At 46.1% G+C, this 26032-nt stretch overlaps 1 protein-coding gene across 4 annotated transcripts in view; it reads right to left on the bottom strand.

Moving 5' to 3' along the window:
* The window catches only part of LOC138267441 (SURP and G-patch domain-containing protein 2-like), a 122311-nt gene that overhangs the window by 69548 nt on the left and 26731 nt on the right, over positions 1 to 26032 (bottom strand). For 2 of the 4 annotated variants that reach the window (XM_069216381.1, XM_069216382.1), the window contains exons 3-4: positions 16902 to 16945; positions 3392 to 3492 (exon numbers count right to left, since the gene is read on the bottom strand). In XM_069216381.1, the coding sequence (XP_069072482.1) occupies positions 3392 to 3485 (94 nt within the window). In that variant the 5' untranslated portion in view covers positions 3486 to 3492; positions 16902 to 16945. The remainder of the gene's footprint in view (positions 1 to 3391; positions 3493 to 16901; positions 16946 to 26032) is intronic. The other 2 variants (XM_069216379.1, XM_069216380.1) reach the window with 1 other exon arrangement.

The following is a 26032-nucleotide window of genomic DNA, read 5'->3' as shown; positions in this document are numbered from 1 at the left end:
GAAGAGAGCGAGCCACAACAGGAATAATATCTCTGCTAGTGAGTGACTGATGGAGAGTTGCACTATACTAAATGCCATGCACAAAGATGCATCAAAAACTCAATGACCGCAGAGAGCTAAAACTCTAGGTAATGTGACAGCTCAGACAAACACAAAGGTTTTTACTGCAGTGAGCAGAACCATACACTAAAATAAAAAATACCCAATCCTTTGCTGCGGCAAATCACCACAGCAGCCATTCCTATCTTTTTACAAACTCTCAGATAATGTGTACATGGCCTAAAAGGTACTGGCGTGTGTAAGGTAAGCAACTTCATTTTTTTCATGGTCAGACAGGGATGGACATAGATACCTGATGTCATGTGTTATACCGTGAATACATTCAAGTTGTTTGCCAACCCAACAATTTCAGTCTTGGGCTCTAGTTTTACTTTTTACGTTATATATACTGGTCAACACCATGCAAAGTGCTGTTGCTAAGAGTACAGGGGTAGCTGAAGGCCTCACACTGAACCAGAGGCTGCCTGGCAGGTTTGGTTTCCCTCTGGTCGATGACAAAACTGATGCGAAATCATCCCCAAACTCACAGTCACCCAAGCCATTGACACAGAACACTACATAATTCTCGGAGATCTGAACTTCCAACGCATTGATCCGAACTACTCCAACACCACCAATCTCCTGCAGAGCATAAACATAATTGGACTTAACCAAATTGTCACCTACCCCCGCACAGTGCAGGATACACTGAACCCCATATTCACCTCTAGCAATAGAATTTCCTATGACCATACTTCAGAGCACACCTGGACAGGCCATTTCATCGTACACTTAATTTTCAATGCAGCCCATCATTTCTCCGCCAGGCCACCCTGTACCTCCCATCAAAGCTGGGGCAAGATATCTAAAGCCCAACGGTGCAATGCCCCTAAAACACACCATCCAGACACCCCAACAGACAAGGACACTGCAGACAGAAACTTCACCACATGGATCTCAAACAGCGCAGACACACTCACCACCAGCAAACCAAACAACTGCTCCAAGCAAGCAAGGTGGTATTCACCAGAACTTCGAAAAACCAAGAGCAGGTACAAGGAGCTCGAAAGAAGGTGGTGCTCCACTAAGGACCCTGTTGACCGATCTGCTTTCAATATTGCACTCAGTCAATAACACACACGCATTATTGACGCCAAGAAATAAGCCCAAGCAAACCACATACAAACAGCTCCAACTGCAGCAAAGAGCTTTTCAAAACTGTCAAAGAATTCTCCAACCTTTCGTCTTAAGAGCACTGCACCACCCCTTCACAGAACTTATGCAACTCCCCTGTCGACTTCTTCCAGGATAAAGTAACCTCCATCTACAAAAGCTTTGCACCCCCAACCCTCTGTTGCAGACACCAGCAATTTTTTGAGTTCCTCGGGACCCCCCCCCCCCAACTGTTCGATCACAAACTGGAAACATGTCTCCACGCAGAACACAGATGACCTCATGACATCCACACACTCTGGAGCCCCCACAGACCCCTGCCCTCACCGCATGTTCTGCCTAGGAATCAGCACCACTGACAGCAAACTTGCCGCCATCCTCAACTCCTCCATCAGCACAGCTACCTACCTGGAAGACTGGGAAAATGAAGGAGTCAAATCCCTGCTCTAAAAACCCTCCACTGACCCCCAACAAACTCAGAAACTACAGGCATATCTCCCTACTCCCATTCCCAGCAAAAGTACTCGAAAAAGCCAGTTACCAACAGCTCATTACCTACTTAGAAGATAACAATCTCCTGGACACTTCACAATCCAGCTTTAGCACCAGAGCACAGAATCTGCCCTGATCGCAGCCACAGATGATATCCAACACATCCTAGAACAAGGAAACTCTGCCACCCTAAGCCTCACAAGTCTCCACCAAATACGAATCAGAGGGAAAGTCCTGAAATGGATTTGACTCTTTTCTATTAGGCCAATCACAGAGAGTCCACCTCCTGCCCTTCACTTCAAAGCCCAAAGTCATCCTTTGCAGCGCCCCCCAGGGATCATCACTCAGCCCCACCCTCTTCAACACCCACATGAACCGCCTGGCCAACATCATCAGAAACCACAGACTCAACATAATCTGCTACACGGATGACACAACGCTCATCCTTTCCCTTTCCCAAGACCCCTCCACAACTACTTCCAGAACTGCATGAACAGCATGGCAATAAGGATGAGCGAGAGATGCCTCAAACTCAACAGCGACAAAACTGAGGTACTACTGTTTGGTAACACCCACTTCACCCTGGGACAACGACTCTTGGCCAGACTAATTGGGATCTCCACCCCCCAGAAACCTAGGTATCATAACAGACAACAATCTCAACATGAAGTTCCAGGTCAATGCAGTCTCTACCTCCTGCTTCCTCAACCTCATTCTTCAAATGGCTCCCTCTCAGCACCAGACACATGCCCTCATAACCAGCCAACTAGACTATGGCAAAACGCTCTACGCCGGACTCACCACTACACTCATGAAAAGACTTCAGATCATCCAGAACTCAGCCGCGAGACTCATCCTAGACTTCTCAAAGCAAACGTATATCACTCCCCACCTAAGAAACTTCCATTGGCTCCACGTACACAAACAATACCACTTCAAGCTCCTGACATTTGTGTACAAATCCCTACATGACCTAGGACTAGCTTGCCTCAACCACTGCCTGAATTTCCACCACTCCTTCAGACTCCTTCACTCCGCCTCGCTCTCTCTCACAAACACACCTCAAATTCACCCCTGCACCTTCGGTGATCACTCTCTTTCCTACCTAGCAGCAAAGGTATGGAGCAGCCTCTCTCACCAACCTAGGAGCACCCCCCTCCATTCAGGAGTTCAGAAGAGATCTCAAGATGTGGTCATTCGACTGATACTTTAGAAGCAACAACAGCACCTGGATTAGTACACTTAACAAATCTAATTACTGATTGAGGGGGGAAAGGGGGAAGGGAAGAAGAGCGTGGTATGGTCAGCTCTGATTAAAGAGAGACCTGGAGATGAAGAGAGGCAGACATCAGACTAAGAGTGAATCGGGGAGAAGGATGCAAACTGGGATCCACTTGAGCTGTGGAGAGTCCTGCCACCATCTCTCGTCCTTCTTTTCACACATGCTCAGGAACAATAACTGAATTTGAGAGAAAGAGTCAGTGGAGGCCAAGGACAGAGAGCACAAAAGAAAGGCAGGTAAGAAGTGGGGTGTCCAACAATAGTCCCCCGAGAAAGAGCTGTATTTGTCTAGAGGAAGTTTGAAGTTTTAACAGGTCAGTGATGTTGCTTACACATTTACACACCCTGTTACAAACTGTAATTGCCTTGCATGAATGAGTCAATCAAGACCCGTAATGGATAGTACCTTGCACGTCAGAAGGAGCTATTGGTGGTCCTTTATATTTTCCAACCAGATCAATCATCAAATCTTTGAAAATCTCATTCGGAATAAAGTCCATTTTTCATCTGTAGGAAAAGAAAAAAAAGCAAAGCTTTACTTACAAAATGTAAAATTATTTATTATTTTATCATCTAGTGTTAGGAGTTCTTTATCTTTAACACATTTGTAATTAAGGAAGAAAATACTTGCTACACATGTCTTTGGGTAGGGAGTGCTGGCTGGATTCACTGTACTAACTGAAGTTATTAATGGCACAAGTATAATAGCCATAATTCGGTGTGCAGAGAAGCAAACGTTTTTCTCTCTCAAGAGATAATTACAGCACTCCCAAACTTCAGGGAAAAAGTATTATTTATTAAAAATATAATAATGCATCCAGAGGACCAAGTGGCCTCTTTACAACAAAGTGAGCAAAAATTAAATGTGTAAAAAACTGTTGTAAGGAAATGCCTGCTTGGCATGGTTACCCCCTGACTTTTAGCCTTTTGCTGATGCCAGGTATGATTGGAAGTGTGCTGGGACCCTGCTAACCAGACCCCCAGCACCAGTGTTCTTTCCCAAAACTGTACCTTTGCTTCCACAATTGGCACAGCCCTGGCACTCAGATAAGTCCCTTGTAAATGGTACCCCTGGTACCAAGGGCCCTGATGCCAGGGAAGGTCTCTAAAGGCTGCAACATGTCTTATGCCACCCTGGGGACCCCTCACTCAGCACATGCACACTGCCTCACAGCTTGTGTGTGCTGTTGGGGAGAAAATGACTAAGTCGACATGGCACTCCCCTCAGAGTGCCATGCCAACCTCACACTGCCTGTGGCATAGGCAAGTCACCCCTCTAGCAGGCCCTAAGGCAGGGTGCACTATACCACAGGAGAGGGCATATGAGCACTATGCCCCTACAGTGTCTAAGCAAAACCTTGGACATTGTAAGTGCAGGGTAGCCATAAGAGCATATGGTCTGGGAGTTTGTCAAACACGAACTCCACAGTTCCATAATGGCTTGGTATCAAACTTCTCAGCACAAAAAATGCACACTGATGCCAGTGTGGAATTTACGGTAAAATGCACCCAGAGGGCATCTTAGACATGCCCCCTGAATACCAATCCGACTTCTAGTGTTGGGCTGGCCAGTTTCTGCCAGCCTGCCACAACCAGACATGTTGCTGGCCACATGGGGAGAGTGCCTTTGTCACTCTTATGGCCAGGAACAAAGCCTGTACTGGGTGAAGGTGCTTCTCACCTCCCCCTGCAGAAACTGTAACACCTGGCGGTGAGCCTCAAAGGCTCACCCCTTTTGTTACAGTGCCACAGGGCATCCCAGCTAGTGGAGATGCCTGTCCCTCCAGCCACTGCCCCCACTTTTGGTGGCAAGGCTGGAGGAGATAATGTGGAAAACAAGGAGGAGTCACCTACCGGTCAGGACAGCCCCTAAGGTGCCTTGAGCTGAGGTGACCCCTGCCTTTAGAAATCCTCCATCTTAGTTTTGGAGGATTCCCCCAGTAGGATTAGGGATGTGCCCCCCTCCCCTCAGGGAGGAGGCACAAAGAGTGTGTAGCCACCCTCCAGGACAGTAGCCATTGGCTACTGCCCCCCAGACCTAAACACACCCCTAAATTTAGTATTTAGGAGTACCCCAGAACTGAGGAAATCAGATTCCTGCAACCTGAAGCAAGAAGAAGGACTGCTGACCTGAAAGCCCTACAGAGACAACGGAGATGACAACTGCTTTGGCCCCAGCCCTATCGGCCTGTCTCCTGACTCGAAGAAAACTGCAACAGCGACGCATCCGACAGGGACCAGTGACCTCTGAAGCCTCAGATGACTGCCCTGAACCTAAGGACCAAGAAACTCCTGTGAGCAGCAGCTCTGCTCAACAACAGCAACAATATTGCAACTTTCCTGCAACTTCTAAGGACTTCACTCTGCCCGCCGAAAGCGTGAGACTTTACCCTCTGCACCCGACATCCCGGCTCGAGATCCAGAGAACCAACACCACAGGGAGGACTCCCAGGCGAATGCGACCCCGTGAGTAGCCCGAGATGACCCCCCTGGCCCCCCACAGCGATGCATGCAGAGAGAATCCAGAGGCTCCCCCTGACCGCGACTGCCTGTAACAAGGAACCCGACGCCTGGACCAAGCACTGCACCTGCAGCCCCCAGGACCAGAAGGAACCGAACCTCAGTGCAGATTGTGACCCCCAGGCAACCCTCTGCCTAGCTCAGCCGATGACAAGCCCCCCTGTGCCCTCCTGCACCGCTTGAGTGACCCCAGGTCTCTCCATTGAATCCAATACAAAACCTGACGGCTGCTTTGCACATTGCACCTGGCTGCCCTTGTGTAGCTGAGGGTGTGTTTTGTGTGCCTACTTGTGTCTCCCCCAGTGCTCTACAAAACTCCCCTGGTCTGCCCTCCGAGGATGCAGATACTTGCCTGCTGGCAGACTGGAACCGGAGCACCCCTGTTCTCCATAGGCACCTATGTGTTTTGGACACCTCTTTGACCTTTGCACCTGACCAGCCCTGAGTTGCTGGTGTGTTAATTTTGGGGTTGCCTTGAACCTCCAGCGGTGGGCTACTTATGCCCAGGAACTGAGACTTGTAAGTGCCTTACTTACCTGACAAACTAACCACTACTTACCTCCCCCAGGAACTGTTGATTTTTGCACTGTGTCCACTTTTAAAATAGCTAATTGCCATTTTAACTAAAACTGTGTATGTTACTGCTCTATTTCAAAGTTCCTAACTTACCTGTGTGGAGTACCTTGCATTTTATGTATTTAATTCAAATCCTGAACTTGTGGTTCTAAAAATAAATTAAGAAAATATATTTTTCTATATAAAATCTATTGGCCTGGAGTTAAGTCATTTATTGCCTGTGTGTGTACAACAAATGCTTAACACTACCCTCTGATAAGCCTACTGCTCCACAAAATAGAGCATTAGAATTATCTAATTTTGCCACTATCTTACCTCTAAGGGGAACTCTTGGACTCTGTACACACCATCTCTTACTTTGAGATAGTATATACAGAGCCAACTTCCTACAATTGCGCTGTGTTATTACAGTACAATGTCACCTCCTGGTTAGCGTCTGCTGCCCTCCCCAGCTCCTTTGGCTGCTGCTGCCTCTGCCTTTGCTGGGACGAACTGAAAGTCTCCTGACTCTCAGTTCGAGGCCCTCCTCCACCTGCAGGCTCGTCCCTGCGCCTCATCCCTGGTTGTACAGTGGCCATCACAAGTATTTCTTTCTCTCGGTCGCTTTTTTATTCTTGCTTTTGCTTCCTTTCTCTCTATATTCTCCCATTTTTCCTTTCTCCTCTCTTTCCTCTGCCCCCCTCTCCCTAAGAAGCACCTCCCCCCAGCTGACGGTGACTGCTGGCACGCCAAAGGCAAGCAGGTCTGTGCCCGTCCATGCCTGGACCGCGCCCAGGGCCAAGAACTCTGTATATCCATTAAACCACCCCCTGGGACTGCCTCCGTTACAACTCCGAGACCTCAACACCGGAAGTCTCAGAAACTGCAGCACCATCTCCCCCAAGGACACCCACGGACCTTTCACCCGCAGGAACTGCAACTTCAGCGCCAGCCTTAACAAGCCGAAGGTACTCTCCGCACACAAAGATACCAACAACCTCGACAACCCCATCAACAGCCTGCTCCTGAACATCCGCTCCCTCCACAAACACGTCACCGAACTCTGGGGCTTGATTGACACCACCCAACTGGACATAGTCTTCCTTACCGAGACCTGGACCATTGTGTCCAGACATCACCAACGCCATTTCTAACGGTTACAGCATCCTAAGGAGGGACCGGCTCTCCCTCCCCGGCGGAGGACTCGCCATCGTACACAAGTCCTCACTACGTGTCAAGGCAGTCCCAGAAGAACACTGCACCACCGTGGAACACCTTCACTTCCTGGTCCACTCCAACCACAACTCCTCCATCTGCGGCACCCTGGTGTACAGGCCACCCGGCCTCCTGGTGTACAGGCCACCCAGCCCCTGTCCAGTGTTCATAGATGACATCGTAGACATTGCTACCCCCTGGGGTCAGTCGACTACCTGCTGCTTCGTGACCTGAATATCCACCTGGAGGACCGCACTGACCCAAACACCACTGCTCAACTCGACAACCTCGCCACCCTCGGCCACAGCTGGACTCCGCACCCACACACGTTGCAGGACACACACTAAACCCCATCTTCACCTCAATCAACCGGATCACCATCAAGACCATCCCCACCCGAGGCTTGACCGATCACCGCTGCATACACTTCACAATCACTGCACCCAGCAGCTGCACCTCCAGGACCCCCACAAGAAATGGAACGAAATCATCAACAAGCAACTCGCCTCATCACTCGCCGCCAAATCCCTCCCTCCAACAACACAGCAGTGTGCAATCTCAACGCATGCCTCACCGAATGTGCCGACACCCTAGCCCTTCTCCGGCTGACATCAGCCAAAGATGTACCTAAGAAAGCCAGCAGGTTCACCACCGAACTCCAAGATTCAAAGCGTACCTGCAGAGGTTTGGAGGAAAAAAAATAGAGGAACAGCCAAACCAGCGAAGCCCTCGCCTTATTCAGGAGCTGCAACCACCGCCCACACCGATGAAAAATCAAGAACGCAAGGAAAGACGTACTCCGGGAGCACATCAACTCCTCCTCACACAACTCCCACCAGCACCCCCCCCCTGTTACAGGACAGGGATGTGGAATTCCTATCGCCCGACGCCCGGGACATCTTGTTTGGGGTCAAGGGCAACAAGTTTTTATGTTTACTTTGTCCTTGGGACAAGTAGGCCCAACCCTCTGCAGCACAAACCCTTTGGCTGCCTGTTTACAGAGAGTGGAACTCTCTGCAGTTGAGGTAATGTGTTTCCAAAAGATAATGCTGTTTGAACTTGTATTTATGGTTCATTATTTGAAAGCCTTCATTATTAGGGTGAGTGCTGTAAATAAATGTTTTAAGGTCACACTTCACTACTGACGTTGGTTCCAGTACAAAAAAAAAAAAACGTGTATACGCATGTTGGAAAAGTTTAGGCTATAGGGCTAAGTATAATGCTCCCAGAATGCTCTCTGATTAGATGCAAATGAAGTGTCATTTATTAAAATGTGTTGATGCATGCTAGTATTTCCCAAAATATTTCTAATGGAAAATCAGTGTAACCATTTTCAACACGATTATGGGAAGCATGAAAATAAACAAACACTGACAAAGCCAACTGATCTGACATATTTTTATAAGTCTTTTAGTTTCATCAATGCGTGTCTTGTTTTGACATGGCTTTTGTAACACTTTATTGTTGTGGGAGCTACCAGGCCCTCAACATTGTAACAAACACTGGCAAAAAAAAAACCCAAAGGTTTTTGAACTCTAAAAGCACACGTTGCCACCAGTGGCATAACAAAGGCCCCGCAGCCGCCCTCCAGGGGGCCCCTTCAGCACAGCACCTGCCCTGAGTGAGTCTGGAGAGGGGGCTCCTCCATGTTCTTTGCAAAGGTGCACCCTCCAGTTTTGTTACGTCACTGATTGCCACTGTAGTTCCTGACACTGAACAAAACTACTTTGTGTGCCAATATGCTCCTTGTGGAAGAGCAGAATGCGATCACTCACAGTAAAGCCAGCCGAAAGAGAGAGAAATAGAAGTTTAATAAAAACAAAATGTCTTTGTTAACACCAGACCTAATTAGGGACCAAGACCCACATGTAGGTAGTTTTTTGCATGTTGCAAACAGCGACTTTCGCTGTTTGCGATGTGCAAAAAGCACATTGCGATGCACAAACCCAGTTTTGCGATTTGGTAACCTGGTTACCGAATCGCAAAACGGGTTTGCGACTCGCAATTAGGAAGGGGTGTTCCCTTCCTAATTGCGACTCGCAGTGCAATGTAGGATTGATTTGTGACCGCGAACGCGGGCGCAAACCAATCGCAGTTTGCACCCATTTCAAATGGGTGCTAACACGTTCGCAAAAGGGAAGGGGTCCCCATGGGACCCCTTCCCCATTGTGAATGTCACTGTAAAAAAAAATTCGGAGCAGGCAGTGGTCCTGTCGACCACTGCCTGCTCTGAAAAAATGAAACGAAAACGTTTCATTTTTCGTTTTTGTAATGCATCTCGTTTTCCTTTAAGGAAAACGGGCTGCATTACAAAAAAAAAAAAAAAAGCTTTATTGAAAAGCAGTCACAGACATGGTGGTCTGCTGTCTCCAGCAGGCCACCATCCCTGTGAGGGCCGCCATTCGCAAGGGGGTCGCAAATTGTGACCCACCTCATGATTATTCATGAGGTGGGCATTTGCGAAGCCCTTGCGAATCACAGATGGTGTCAGGGACACCATCCTACATTCGGATTTGCGGGTCGCAAATCTGAACCTACCTACATGTGGCCCCAAATTCTTAAAGAAAGTTACAAAAGTGCACCCATAGTATATGTCGTACCCCTATAAAATATTTGTGAATTGTATTTTAGCATGGGTAAATAAGCATGTGTAGATTTGCTCATGTGAAAATCTATTGACCATTTGCAAGTTCATTTTCCCTCTAAGTTCTAATTCTGCCACTGTCAGGAGTAGATGTCCAACCTTTCTTAATAGGGGAAAATATTTGAGAGAAGCTGGTGAAAATCTTTAAAGCATGCAGGTTAGTAGGTTTGCAGTCTCAAAGGCATTCCAGCCCTGGAACTATTGCTTACTGCTTCCTCCAGCCCCAGTATGCAGATCTGCAGAAAGGTGGCAAAATAAGGAAATTGCTACAGTAGGGATTGAAACTGCAAGTATTCAAGCCCTACTATGGTAGTAGCCCTGGCATAATCAGAGAGGCTATTATCAGAGCTCTTACATAATGAGATTGCTGCCATAGTTTGTCGCCACACTACATGGCACCAAAGGGACAAGTAGATCTTTTTACAGGACAAGTAGATTTGAGAAGCAACCTGTCCCCTGGACAAGTAGATATTTTAATAAATTCCACACCCCTGCAGGACCTCTGCGACAAACTTGCTTCCTTTTTCCACCTCAAGATCTAGGACATCTACTACAGCATCCGCCTGGAAAACCCTGGCCCCGGAACCTGCGACCTACCCATCCCCCCAGAAACCACCCATACCATCCACAGCTGGTCCACACTCACCACAGAGGAAACAGTCAACATCAAGAACAGCACCCGCTCCGGAACCCCCTCGGACCTCTGCCCACACCTCATATACATCAGAGCCAGCACATCCATCACCTCTGAGCTCCGTAACACAATCAACTGCTCCATCAACACGGGCAACTTCCCTGAGGACCGGAAACACACTAAAATACGCCCTCTCTTGAAGAAACCTTCGGCCGACCCATCAGAACGAAAGAATTTCCGGCCCATTTCTCTGCTACCCTGCCCCGCCAAAGTACTGAAGAAAGCAATGAATGCACAACTACAGAATTTCATCGAGCCAACAACTCCCTGGACAGCTCCCAGTCCGGCTTCCACAGCAACCACAGCATGGAGCCAGCCCTCCTGGCAGCCAACAACAACATTCGATTACTCCTAGACCACGGCCACACCGCAGCACCCATATACCTCGACCTCTCAGCAGCATTCAAAATGGTCGCCCACAGCACTCTGCGCACCAGACTCCACGACACAGGAATCCGCAGAAGAGCCCTGGAATGGATCCACTTCTTCCTTTCTGGGAGGACGCAGAGGGTCAGACTACCGCCCTACACTTCCAGACTCACAGGAGTCAACTGCGGACCCCCTAAAAGATCCTCACCGAGTCCCACACTGTTCAACGTATACATGGCCCCTCTTGCTGCCATCGTCAGAACCCCTGGTATGAACATCGTGTCATATGCCGATGAGACACAACTCATCATTTACCTTAGCAAAGACCCAGACAAAAAGGAACCTCCACTCAGGAATGGAAGCAGTTGTCACTTGGATGAGAGAAAGCTGCCTCAAGGTGACAAGACTGAGCTCATCATCTTCGGAAATGCCACCTCAGCCTGGGATGACTCCTGGTGGCCCACATCCCTCAGTGCCCCCCCACCGTGCACCGACAGAGCACTCCCACAACTTAGGAATCATCCTCGACTCCTCCGTATCCATGACCCGCCAGGTAAACTCTGTCACCGCCTCCTGCTGGCACACACTCCGCAAACTTCAGAAGATCTTCAGATGGATCCCAACAGACTGTCGCAGGACAGTCACCCACACCTTAGTCACTAGCAAGCTCGACTATGGCAACGCCCTCTATGCCAGCACCTCAACTAGGAACACCAAAACACTTCAACTCGCCAACAAAGCCGCCAGACTCATTCTGGACCTCCCTCGCCGAGAACACATCTCCCAACACCCGAGGACCCTCCACTGGCGATTGGTCGAGAAGCGAATCACCTTCAAGCGTCTCACCTACACATACAAGGCCATACTCAATGCAGGACCAGCCTACCTGAACTACTGGGTCTCCTTCCACACCCCTGTGGGATCCCCCCACTCTGCCCAGATGACCCTGGCCACCGTCTCTCACATTCGCAAAACCACCACCGGAGGACATTCTTTCACCTACACTGCAGGAAAGAGCTGGAACAACCTGCCCGTGCACCTCAGACAAAGCCCGTCGCTCACCATCTTCAGGAAGAACCTCAAGACGTGGCTCTTCGAGTGAGGTCCCTCCCCCCAGCGCCTTGAGACCCTCACTGGTGAGTAGTCGTGCTTTACAAATATTGATTGACACTCACGAGTTTCTGTGTTACACTCTGAAGCAGGTCTCTGAGTTCAGGAAGCAGTGCGCCCATGTGCGTGCTGGGACTACTTTAACGACCAACACACACACAGTCATATTTCAGTTTCTATGCTGCAGAGCAATGTTGCACTCAATGGTACAATCAAAACAATTGCGGGTTGGAAGCTACGCAGCACACTGGCTACCAGAAGAATTTGAGCAGACTCTGTATAGGCGCTAATATAAAAAGCATGCCGACAAGTAAAGCTTTCTCCACGCCCAAGAAGGACAAACCTAGGGTGTAAAATAATTGAATACAAGATATTCCTGAGAAGCCTGTTATGTTGATGACCTCAAAACACTATCATTAATATTTCTGTGGCAATATTTGGAGTAGTTCTCTCCTTTGAGTACTTCAGTACCATCTTCCAATATTGTCACCCCTGTTGTTTTATATACTACCATACCGGCCTAATTAGAGCTTAAGTATGGCAGAGTCTGATCCTTATGGTGTAGACAACTATGAGAAATTGTGTGATTATCAATATTATATGGAGGAGAGTTTGGTGGAGGAATTAGATAACAGGGGTCTCCAACTTTTTCACTATCAAGAGCTATTTATGTTCAATGACAATCATCATGAGCTACTAGTAATTTTAGTGTTGTACACCTCAGACAATTACATTAGGGACCACCATATGCACGGCTACCAGCCGTCATCACCTCAGTGCATGATTACCAACAGTAATGTAAAAAAAGGCTTAATCAATTTGGAATGCCTCAACAAGGGGAAAACATACTAGCCACAGGTACAATGCCCCCTGGCACCAAGGTAATAATGTTAGTAATGAGGCTGTGAAGGCTGCATGATTCAGATGTTAGCTTTAAAAAGATTTTGAAAATTATGGGTTCCGAGAGTACAGTACAAACATTTTCATAATAAATACACGCCATTCAATTTTAGTATACATATATTAATTCAACCAAACAAAAGGTTCTAATTTAGTAGGCTGGACTGCACACAGGAGAGCTACTCACAGGTAGCTGGAGAGCTACCAGTAGCTCACGAGCTACACGTTTCAGAAGCCTGAATCAGTACAACAATCTGTAAATAGAGCCTTGGAGGTTGCACTCCAACCCTTCACCAGGCACTTGAAGAAGTAAGTTCAGAGTAAGGCCAAGGAAGATACTGCATGCATATCCCGCAGCACAGTCCAATGAACCCCAAGACTGAAAAGCATAAGGCCAAGTCAAAAACAAATAGATGGCCGCATTCGGAAGCTCTGGACAAATTGTCTAAAGCATACTCATGGACCATCAATATTTTGCTTTGGGTCCCTCGACCAGTGAGGCTAAATTACCGGGGAAACAAGTTGACGGGGATTCAGACATTGCAACCGACCATTCAACCCAACTGGACGACTCCCAGTGAAATTGCATAACCAACCTCAAAAGACTGAAGGGGCCACCCTGTCAAGGTGCAACTACACCTTTGGGGTCCTCTACGGAGCCCTTGGTTTTGCCTGCTTTTGATCCAGATGACACTGTATATCCAAGGTCTTCCGATTGGACCCCTTTGCACCAGGTGCAGATTATGTCCAATCTTGATGTGTAAAGCTTTCAAAAGAGAAGTGCACAGTCATCTCGAAGCCAAATGCCTGCAGCCTGTCCTCAATGGCAAAGTACCCGAAACATTAGAGCAAGAACCTAACATGACAACTTTCCTAAAAAGTAATTGACAGGTCCTGGTCGGCCTGCCAAGATAAGATGTTAGATCTCTCAGGCCCACTATCATAAATCTTGAAAATGGCAGTTTAATACAAGGACTACGGTACATTCATAGTCCCGGGTGTGTTGGCCGTCTCAGCACAACAAGAAATCTGTCAACTTGAAAATGTCAATTATGCTTTTGAATGAAGATGATCGATCCTTATGAGGACAGGCTCAAAGTTCAGTGAACTTGCAACAGCGGAGGCAGGGCCAATGGCCTTTTATGTGGAGACTCCTTTGCCAAAGATTTGGTGAAATTTGCGCATTCATTTACTAACTTAGATAAAGCTTAAATATCTTTAAAGAAAGTTTTCCAATCTGGCCGTTTTGGAAAGGACAAACAGTAAGAGAGAATCACTGAGCTGATCCAATCACCAACGTCCTTAGAGAGGTTTCTTAAACCGCAGACAAGGCGGTGGTTCAATAATGCAATGAGAACCTTCTTCCCTTTCAGGGCTCGTATATTCGGGGAGGATACAGAATGACCAACAAACAATCTAGGATCAAATACTGCAGGTAAATATGATACCAGAAATAAATTTAATTTTGAAGGACCTTTGGGGTGTGGGGGTATAGTTTTTCAGCCACAAGTGGAGTCAGTTAACAAACAATGCAAGGGTGTTGTAAACTGTATAAGGTTCCAAAATAGAGTTGTGGTTCCCCTAGTCAACACACATTTCCACCACAGCTCAAACCTTTCCCCATCAGGAACAGAGCAAAGATCAAAGAATTGCAGAAACAAGCAAGATGTCGGACACGTCCTCACCTGACTGGTATTTGCTGCAATATTTTTCTGGTGAACAAAAAAGACAGGGTTTCCAGGTTAGTTCTGAATTTAAAGTCCAATGTTTGAGTCCTCTACAGACACTTTAAAATGGAGGGTATCCACCTTCTCATAGATCTACTTCAGGACCACGACGGGATGTTCAGTTTGGACCTCAGGGACGTGTACCCCACTATAAAAACGTTTGCTCCTCACAGGAGACTTTTATAGTTTCATTGGAAAAAAACAATAAATGGTACGATTTTGCAGTTCACCCTCTCAGGGTGTCCCAAGCCCCTTGGTGTTTTATAAAGATCATGAAGTCATTAGTATAAACAAATACACACCAGAGGAATGTGATTAGTTGTCAGCTTAGATGATATATCACTCATGGCTCAGGACCAGACAAAAATCGATAACATGTCTGCCTTGTATGATACATGCTTTGCTGGAACTAGGGTATCTTGTGAACAAACAAAAGTAGATTTCTACTTGTGACTAAATGCAGAGCGTTCTTGAAACAATCCAGGCAACATTTCCAGGTCCCCTCCTTCCCATGGTATCACAGAGGCTAAAGACTCAGCATCTAGACAAAGGTCTCTCATATGCAGATCAGGTGAAACTATCCCTGGAAGCCAAAGCAGAGCGGTCTTGGTGGCTGAAACTCATGACAGCAATGACAGAACCATAACTGGTTCACAACAGGAGCTGGCCATGGAATAAGACACCAGCCGATGAGGTTGGGGGGACTCAGAAGTAGTTCTGTTTCTACTGGATACCACAGGTCACAATCCAAGTAGGAGCTTCACATAAATTGCCGGGAGCTTCTGGTGGGTTCCTGTGCCATAAGGACTTTATATCCTCAGAAGACGGATTGTTGCATCCCTTTTGCAGATGGCCAATGTCTTGGTGGTACATCATATCAACATGTTGGGTGGAACGTAATCCAAGAAGCTAGAAAAAATAGTGAAGGATTTTTTGCACTTTGGCTTGCAGCACAAGATTTCAATGTCAGACTATCTACTGAGTCAGAGAATTAATGCAGCAGAGTAGAATTCCTGAAACGCCAGTGATTTGGAGGCTGCAAACTCAAATATTCCACAGCTTACAGAACAGATGAGGCCCTTACAACACAAATCTTTTTGCCTGCTGCTTGAACAACCAACTGGAGAGGTTTTTCGGTTGGAAGCCTGACCCAAATGCAGTGGCCACAGATGTGTTTATTTAAGACTGGAATGGGAAACTCGAGTATGTCCTTCTCCCATGCATGATGATTCCTCTAGTGGCAGCTCGGGTGAGGAACTAGAGGGCAGAGTTGATTCTTATGAAAGCTCCGTCCTTATTCCTGGTCCTTCAAGCTATGTTGTGTGATTCTCCAATGAGACTTCTGTCCTTTCTCGAGAGGCTGTAAGATTGAATAGGACTTCAACATCCCTTGGTGCTACAGGGGCAACTGCACATTGTGGCCTGGGATATGCTGGGCTTACTGTAACAGTCTTTCATCAGACAATCCTTGTTGACAAATACCCCAAATCAATATTCTTCTTGTTGGAAGAGATGGGTGTGATGGTGCAACAAATGTGTTGTAGATCCTGTGGAGGCTGAATTACAATATGAGATTTATTTTTTATCTCAAAAGGCTTCAGATAGATTTGCTTACAGGTCATTATACAATTTTTGTGCTGCCATTTCAGCATGGCATTTGAGGAAAGATAGTAAATCAACTGGGAAGCACGCCCTAGTGAGTAAGTTAGTGAAATGAATAAGATTATCAGATCCACCTTTACCTCACTATTGAAGGTTGTGGAATGTGGATATTATCATTAATTTTCCTAGTGGGCTGATAACTTATTTTTCCAGGAAACAACTTTCTGCAAAATTGACAATGTTGTGCCTGGTGTTATGCAGAAGAGTGTAAATAATATTATCAATAAGCATTGGTGTATTTTGAACTGCAATAGTCTGAAGTTTGATAAACTCCTGTTTTCTTTTTTGAAGGAATACTAGTACAATGGAACTGCTGGTTCATAAAGGAACTAAACCAGGGTTGTAAAATGATCTAAGAGCCTTGTGGCATCTCCCTCATTATTATAGGCCACTACCCTTAAGGACAATGTTCAGTGTGTTTGTTCACATCACATTACAGAGTAAAGAAATAGAATTGGGTTTGATACTCCCCCAGGAACAAACAAACCATCCAAACTGCAATTCTTCTAATGTCATCTACCTTATTTATTGTTCCTGCAGACTGCAGTAGAAAAGGTATGACATCTAGAAAAATCAAAAAAAGAATCATTGAATACTGAATTAACATTTGCTGTCGAATAACTACGACATGTATGATGACCTATTATCTTGAAAAAAATCATACAAAGATCTAACATTGAGAAAATAACTTCCAGTACTGACATGAATAAAACACACTTTGAACATGAGCAGTAAATGGGGGTTTATATGTTACAAACACATAAGTTTGGCCTTAATAACTAGATCCCACGGAATCAACTGAATACCATACAAAAACGTCATTAGTATAATCCTTATGGTGCACCATTTAACTGTATACCCCCTTGCAGACAGAATGAACCTATACTTTGATCACAGAATTTTCTGTATCTATGCTTTAATTTGCAAGAATTGTGCTACTAGCCAATTCATGTGTTTGGAGCCATATCCAAAATATTAATGTGAATGAGGATTACTTTTTCCTTTTCTTACTTATGATGACACTAAACCACGGCTTGAACGCTAAGTATTTAAAAAGGCTTTTTTATTGCTTGTTTGAAGGTTTAAGTTTAATAGGATCTGGAGACTCCTTCCTTGCACTATTAATTGTGCAAATACTAAACTTATTCTTAGCATATAATGTTTCCCATGATCCCCTCGCAGATATGCACATTCACACACTATGCTGGGATGAGCAAGTGATGTCAAGAGGAAATGAGCATCGAATTTGGGTCTCACTGAGAGCCTTACATATTTACCAAGCTCATAATGGAAACAAGCGGGCAACCAGGAAGAGACATGGTTATTCTTAGGTTTTGAAAAGTGACATGACCCCTTGAGGAAGTAAGTGGCTCTTTCACTGAGGCAGTTTTGTGGTTTAGGTATCTTTGGAGGTCCTACATTGCTGGCGCCGGTTGTAAACTTTTAGTTAAGGCTCATAATATCTTGTGAGACGGTCTTTATTTGCGGCATTTGTTGGATCGCTTAAACACAAGAGGTCAACTCCGCTTCAACTGCAGACCTTTGTGTTAGTCGGAGTGGAAGAGGAGGAAGTTTATGAGAAGGGACCATGTCCTTACTGCGAATGTTTCGGATTAGCACCTATGAGGTGGGGCTTATGTAGAATTTATTACAGTGTAAGTACAAGAAGTCCTAATATAAAAGGAATGTGATTGGGACTATATAGGGACGAGCTAAGTCTGAAAAATGTATTTAGCTGTTTTGGCTTCCCCTGTCTAGGAGGTACATTCTCTAATGATTCATTAGGGACCCCTCATTATATCATTAGGAGTGGAGCCTCAAGAGCCCTGTTGGAGAGTACTAAGTGCCTTTTGGCAACACATGCACTAGAGTATGTTAGCTGACTTCACCTAAGTCTGTGGTCTGTTTTGTAAACACACATCTATTAACCCTTTTCTGGACACAGGATTAAGGAGATTATCAAAGAATATTCCATAAAGGTAAATGGAAATATAAAGCAACATAAATAAATATTTCACCTTAATCTCTGTTTTCTTAGTGTTGGTTTCTTTTCTGTATAAAGTCCATCACCAGTTGAGGTTATGGTTATGTATTGACACATCTGCTGTATGTTTTTATTTTTATTTTTTAGTGTTGCCTTTTTCTCTTTCTTTTCTATTTACATCTTTTTCGCTATTTGTCTCTGTTTCATCTACTTTCTAAGCCAACAGATACAATTGACTTTTAACATTTTTAGGTATGTGTTTGATGATTTCTCATTATTCCGCTGGGAAAACTATATATATGTGAAATATTTGTGCCCCGAGGAAGGTGGGTGACCTATTTTTGGGGTCACGGTTCACCGAAACGCACGTCAGCACGCCTTGACCCAGACAAAGACATCACTGATTTGGACAAGTTCGATATATTGGATGCTATGTTTTTTCCGCCATTCTCCCTTTGGCAATAAGGATCAGACTGCAATAACTCTTTTAGGAAAGAAGAAATATACTCCCGCAACATAGACACTATCTAGCAAATTAGGACTGTATAGATATCATCAAAACACATTATATGAATACTAGTATCCTGTCATGGTAGATTTTTATTGCTACTGTGTCATTTGATATTTCGCTATATTGGGGAGTGTTTTGTAATTAAGGGAACTATATTCTGATTGTGTTCCTTGTCCTTGTTTTGTACCAGTTGTCTCGGTTATCCTTTTTAATTGGATGATTGATTTGTGTGAGTGCATATTTCTTTTTTAGTGTTCTGTTTCCCAGGATATATATAAAAAAAAAATCTTTATATCATTTCTATAAATTGTGACACACATAAAGGTATTTTTAAATAAATATTTATTTACAGTATTGTTGAGGTTATTAGAGATTGTGTTTGTTGGCCTATTTTTCTACGTTCTTATTCTTTCCATTGTTTGTATTTTTCCTATTTTTCAAAAAAAAAAAAAAAATGTTTTCCTTCTTGCTTTTTCTATTCTCATTTTTTTCTTCCTTTTTTTATATATTGTTAACCATTGTGATTCCGTATGTTAGGAACCCATTACTGAAGGAGGTTTGTGCTTCAGTACTTTCTTTCACTGAGGCGCACCTGGCATTATGCTCACATTAAAGTAAGTGTGACTAACCATTTTACACCTTCTTATTTTATCTTCTCTGCCTATTATGGGATATTTTGCATTGCGGTGTGTGACTACAGGGGCATCCCCCTGGTCTTCCTATGTAAAATAGAAGAGTTTGCAGTTGGGTATGGCAACACTGACTAATGACTACACTAGACCCTTTTCACTTTTGTTTTGCAATTAACCCCCATGGATTGCACTGCACAGAATGATCATATACGTTATGTCCTTTTCTTATTTTATGTACATCAACATTCCATCAGGAGTTGTGATCATATGTTCGTCTTGACTTTTACGACATGTCCCTTATCGCAAGTTCTCCCAGGAACATGGTTGAGCCAATTCTGTTTTTTAGAGCCCAGGATGCGACCCGATGATGAAGCATGACACTACTAGAGTGGGTGTGGTTCTTACATAAAACAACTAAAACTGTGTTATTAGTATCCACGGTAGTAGAATCTATATCAGTCCCATACCATATAATTTGAGTACGAGATTAAAGAGCTGATAGGATAACTTTGTGTGTGATGTATAGAGGATAATACTCACATACTGTACACACACAAGATGGGGTCAGTGTAATATGTTCCGATTAGTTGGCAGCTCTTGACAAAGAAACTGTATACTCTGCAGAGATTGATACTGACACAGTTATGAGTACTGAGATGCTCCCTGGAGGATCAGAGGGATTACACACACACATGTGGCCTAGAGAAAAGAGGAACTGATATGCTGTTAAACTTTGTAATGCTGAGAAATTGCATGTGGGACTCGGTACCCTGTAGAGTTCTTCTCATCCTAGAAGGACAACTTCGCTGAAAGGCTACTGAAAACTCCTGGGTTAGAAAAGACTGTTGACACATAGTCCACACAAGAAGCAAGATCCATAAACGTACCAAACCAAAAAAAGACTACATTGATTACAAGCACTCCGCTCACCATCAATGCTAAATGAGAATTCAAACATGTTCGGCAAGTATTAGTGAAAAGACAGATGTCATTGGCCTAAAACATAAGAATCAGTGTGTGTTAATGTTGCACAGGTGGAAAATCCTAAATCTGAAGTGACATACTCTTGAGGTGGAGTAATCATCAGATTAAAATTAAGAGTTTGCTTTTGTCTCTCTGGATACCTCGAACAAGTTTGATATTATGAACTGGGATTTTTTTTTTTATGTGGAGTCCTACATTATATATGTCGGTTCCACACCCTTTGATTCTGGGCAAATCACTTAATCTCCCCATGCCTACAATCCAGTGCCTTGAGACCTTTCACAGGTGATCCTACACACTTTACAAATCCTGGATTTATTTATTCATAAGAATTGTAGGAGGCTGGCCTGGTTTGTAGTGGGTACCTTGGGTACTTACACCGTACACCAGGTCCAGTTATCCCTTATTAGTGAAATGTAGTCAGTGTTCTAGCAGCTTAGGCTGTCTAGAGGTAGTTGTAGCAGAGCAGCTTAGGTTGAACTAGGAGACACGCAAAGCTCCTGCAATATCACTTATAGTTACACAGTACTTATACACAAATAAAGACAATACTAAGTGTCACCACAAATAAAGGTAGTTTATTTGGGTGACACAAGGCCAAAATTATCTCAGAAGCAATACTCCTTCTGGAGGTAAGTATTATACACTGGACACCAAAATAAGGTAAGTAATTAGACATAGGATAGTGCAAACAATAGGAAATGCAATAGAATGTAATGGAAGCAAATAGGTTTAGGGGCAACACAAACCAAGAAAGTGGAATGCGAATCATGAATCCCCCCTAGACAAGTGTAGTGTGTGCAGAATCGCTGAGAGAATAAGAATACAGTAAAGGTAAATAAATTACCCCACCCCAGAGCCCAGAAAAGCAGGAGTAAAGTACTGCAAGTTTCCCTAGGACTCACTACAAGTCGTGATTAGAGTTATTGCACGAACCAAGCAAGACTGTTAACAACAAATGGTGGATTCCGGGAAGGAGACCAAGTCCTGAAGTCAAAAGAAGTTCCAGGAAGGACAGGAGCCCCTGCCAACCCAGAAGAGGGTACAAAAGAAGAGTCCCCGGTTGGACGAAGACTGTAGAAATGCACCCAAGGAAGATGTCAGCGGGTGCCTGCGTGATGCACTGGATGTCCCACAGAGAGAAGTTGGATGCAGGCGAATTTTGGCGCTGGATTCCTCCAACAAGCCTTGGTTCCGGCAAAGTCGCGTTTTGCGTAAAAGTGGCGCTATCTGGACCCAGGAGGGACCTGGGGGCCTCAACTCTGTGTGAGGAGGAAGAAGGGGCTCTCAGCACTTTAGAGAGCCCTCAGGACACCAGAGAGCACCCATGGAAGTCCCAGGACACGGAGACAAAGGACGTGCAAAATGAGGTTGGTGCAGCACTACCAAGGAAGGTCCCACGCCGCTGGGGAACAACTCAGCAAGTTGAGCGTCGCAGGATAAAGTGCTGGGGACCTGGGCCAGGCTGTGCACAAAGGAATTTTGCAAATAGTGCCCAGAGGCCTCAGGAGGTGAAGAAGACGCTGTGCACAGGGGCACTGTCATTCTCGGAGAACGCAAGGTCTTACCTCCTCCAAATTGGGACAGCAGGACCTCAGGGCAGTCTGTGTCGATGGGGTTCACCCTCTGTGTTCCATGGAGCACGCTCGTAGCCAGGAGAGGAGTCCAAGAGAACCAGTCGTCGACTTAGAAGGTGCCTGCTTCAGCAGGAGAGTGACTGTCACTCCACAGGAGATTTCTTCGGTCCTTCTGGTGCAGGCAGTCCCCAGAGCCTGCACACCGTGGAAACTGTTGCAGTTACTGGCTGGAGCTGAAGTTTCAGTGGAAAGGTAGCCCTTCTGGATACTTTGTTGCTGTTACAGCGGTTCCTGGAGCACTCTGAGGTCGATCTAAGGTCAGAGGACGAAGTAGTAGTTGCAGAGGATTCCTGATGGAAACTTGCAAGCAGACTCTGAAAAGAAACCCACAGGACAGACCCTAAATAGCCCTGAGAGGGGGATTGGCTACCTTATCAGGTATGGACCTATCAGGAGGGGTCTCTGACGTCATCTGCTGGCACTGGCCACTCAGAGGCCTCCAGAGTGTCCCCACACCTTGGAAAACAAGATGGCTGAAGTCTGGGACACACTGGAGGAGCTCTGGGCACCACTCCTGAGGTGGTGATGGACAGGGGAGTGGTCACTCTCCTTTCCTTTGTTCAGTTTCGCGAGCCAGAGCAGGGACAAGGGGTCCCTGAACCGGTGTAGACTGGCTTATGCAAAGAGGTCACCATCTGTGCCCTTCAAAGCATTTCCAGAGGCTGGGAGGCTCCTCCTCCCCAGCCTGTAACACCTATTTCCAAATGGAGATGGTGTAACGCCCTACTCCCAAAGGAAATGCTTTGTTCTGCCTTCCTGGGACTGAGCTGCTTAGACCCCAGGAAGGCAGAACCCGGTCTGTGAGGTGGCAGCAGCTGTAGCTGCATTGAAAGCCTCAGAGAGCTGGTTTGGGAGTACTGGGGGTCCATGGTGGAGCCCCCAGGATGCATGGAATTGGCTCCCCAATACCAGATTTGGAATGGGGGGACAATTCCATGATCGTAGACACCATACATGGCCATATTCGGAGTTACCATTGTGAAGCTACATATAGGTATTGACCTATATGTAGTGCATGCATGTAATGGCGTCCCTACACTCACAAAGTCCAGGGAATTGGCCCTGAACTATGTGGGTGCACCTTTGCTAGTGCAAGGGTGCCCTCACACTTAGTAACTTTGCACCTAACCTTCAGTAAATGAAGGTTAGACATATAGGTGACTTATAAGTTACTTAAGTGCAGTGAAAATGGCTGTGAAATAGTGTGTGCACTATTTCACGCAGGCTGCAATGGCAGGCCTGTGGAAGGGTTTGTCTGAGCTCCCTTATGGGTGGCAAAAGAAATGCTACAGCCCATAAGGATCTCCTGGAACCCCAATGCCCTGGGTACCTAGGTACCATATAATAGGGACTTTTAAGGGGGGTCCAGTTTGCCAATTGAAATTGCTAAATGAAGTCACTAGCCTATAGTGACAAATTTAAAAGCAGAGAGAGCATATGCACTGAGGTTTTGGTTAGCAGAGCCTCAGTGACACAGTTAAGCACTATACACACACATTAGGCCATAAACTATGAACACTGGGGTCCTGACCAGCAGGATCCCAGTGAAGTAGGCAAAAACATACTGACATACAGGCAAAAGTGGGGGTAACATGCCAAGAAAGATGGTACTTTCCTACAAGAATCAAATATATTAAAGGGTCCAACTACTTAACGCAAAACCAATGGCGCGTGTCAACACCTCCCTGTAATTGAGAGCTGCACATTAGAGAGAGGTACTAGTAGAAAAGTGCCCCTTTTTTACATGCCACCCGGTCTTTTTTGCCTGTTATTTGATGCAATTTTGACTAAAGTACACTGGTTTCCTGCTATCCAGGTCTCTAGTGCCAAATAGATCTCCTTCCCTAAAACTATACAATTGTTACCCAACTGGCAATACTCCCACCACCCCCCACCTGTAAGTCCCTAGTAAATCATACTCAAGGTACCTAGGGCATGGATACCAAAGAGGGTCCCTGTTGGACCTGGCCCTTTTTACAGGGTCATCCCCAAACTTTTTGCCTTCTTTCTGATTTTCTGAACTCTTTTTGTTTGGTCTACGACTCTGGGCACTTTATCGCTGCTGATCAGTGCTAGAGTGCATGTGCTCTCCCTTCTAAACTTAGTATGATTGGCTTACACCGGACTGGCACATTTAATTTACCTATAAGCCCCTTGTACATTGGTATCCCTTATACCCAGGGCCTGTAAAATTAATTGCTACTAGTGTACCTGCAGCGCATCTTGCGCCACCCACAGAAGTAGCCTTTCAAAAGGGTCTCAGTCTTGCCACTGCAAGGCCTGCGAGCACCGTCATTGCCACAAGGACCTGGCATCTAAATGTACTTGCCAGGCACGAAACTCCCCTTTTACTACATATAAGTCATCCCTAAAGAAGGCCCTCCTACCTAGCCCTACAGGCAGGGTTCTGTGTATGTAAAAGGTAGGACATATGTCTTTATGTACTACATATCCTGGTAGTGACAGACCATTTAGTTTCCCACTATTATGAGCGCTGCTCCTCTCATAGGATTGCATTGGAAATGCCCTAACCTTTGTATAAGTGGTATTGTCTGATCTATGAGAGGTGGCGTAGCCATGTTTGGTATTGTGGAATGGTAGTGAGAAATGCTGCTTACTGGTGCACGTGTTTTTTTTTTTATCACCGTTATAGAAATGCCACTTTTAGAAAGTGAGCATTTCTCTGTGCTTATGACTAAGGTGTTTTGCAGCTTGACTCCACTCCATGTCTGGGGCAGAGTGACAGCTGGACTTTGTGCATACTTCTCAGACAGCCTGTACACAGGTAGGTTGGAGGTGTAACAAGAGAACATCTACATAATGAATGGTGTCCTGGGCTAAGAAAGGTAGAGGCGAGGCACACGTGGATCTGTAAAGGATGTTTCTTGGAACTGGTTAGTGCTGGTTGAAACCCCCTCTCCCCTTTACTTGAAGCTGCGCAAAATGAGTATAAGTGCAGGGGGCTGTCCCCCACATTTTTACAGCACTTTTTGGACCTGAGACAGAACCTCTATCAGAGGGACTGCGTGACTGCATAAAAGTATTCATTTGGACAGCTCTTCTTTTGTTGGCCTGCTACCTGGTGTCTGCTTGGTGGTCCAAATAACTCATCTGGATTACTTTTCTGTATGGTGCCCTGCTGCCAGCCTTTTCCCGGACTGCCAAGGTTCTGTGGGGCTGCTAGAAGGAACCGCCACTTGTGTGCTGGCCTGTCTGCCCCTCTGTGTCCCCTCCGGTGCCTCCCAAGGAGCTGAGCGCACGGGGAGCGATGCGCCCCACTCCTTGGCCTACTTACAAAAAACTAGCATGAGAGGCATCAGCTCGTGAGGAGCAGCACTTTTATCTTTTGAAATTAGCACCTGCTTGGGTGCAAGGAAGCACCTGTATCACCCAGTGCCCCGCCCCCAATCCCGCTTCCCTCCCCCCCCAACATGGGTGAGATTAAAGGAGCAGGGGAACTAGTGTGGACGAGCTTGCTCCGAGTGGGGCCCGTAGGGCCAAGCAGGTACTCACTCCTGCCATCGGGGCTGCTCGGACGGTCACGCTACCCCTCACTTGCCTGTTGTGTGCAGCTTGTGGGCCATCACCGCTGTGGCCCAGTAAAGCGGATTGGCATGCGAGACCAGGACAGGAGAAAGAGCAGCTGCACTGTGTGGCTGTGGACAGCTGCTGTGCCGAAGTAAGCACTTGAGTGTGAGGATCGCCTAAGGTCTCCCGCAGGAGGGGGGAGCTGTTCTCCTTGGCCCAGTGGCAGGATGGGAGGGAACCCTTGCCAAGAGTCCCTTACCTACCAGGATTCAGAGCCCAGGAGACGGCGGCCCCCGCGAGGACCCCGGGCGGCTGTCTCTCTTCTCCCACCGATGAAAAGGGAACCCAGCGAGGTCCCTCCACGGCAACAGGGTA

This window comes from Pleurodeles waltl, chromosome 12 (genome assembly GCF_031143425.1).
Source record: "Pleurodeles waltl isolate 20211129_DDA chromosome 12, aPleWal1.hap1.20221129, whole genome shotgun sequence".
Classification (NCBI taxonomy): domain Eukaryota; kingdom Metazoa; phylum Chordata; class Amphibia; order Caudata; family Salamandridae; genus Pleurodeles; species Pleurodeles waltl.
This window is presented reverse-complemented; position numbering and strand designations above follow the sequence as displayed.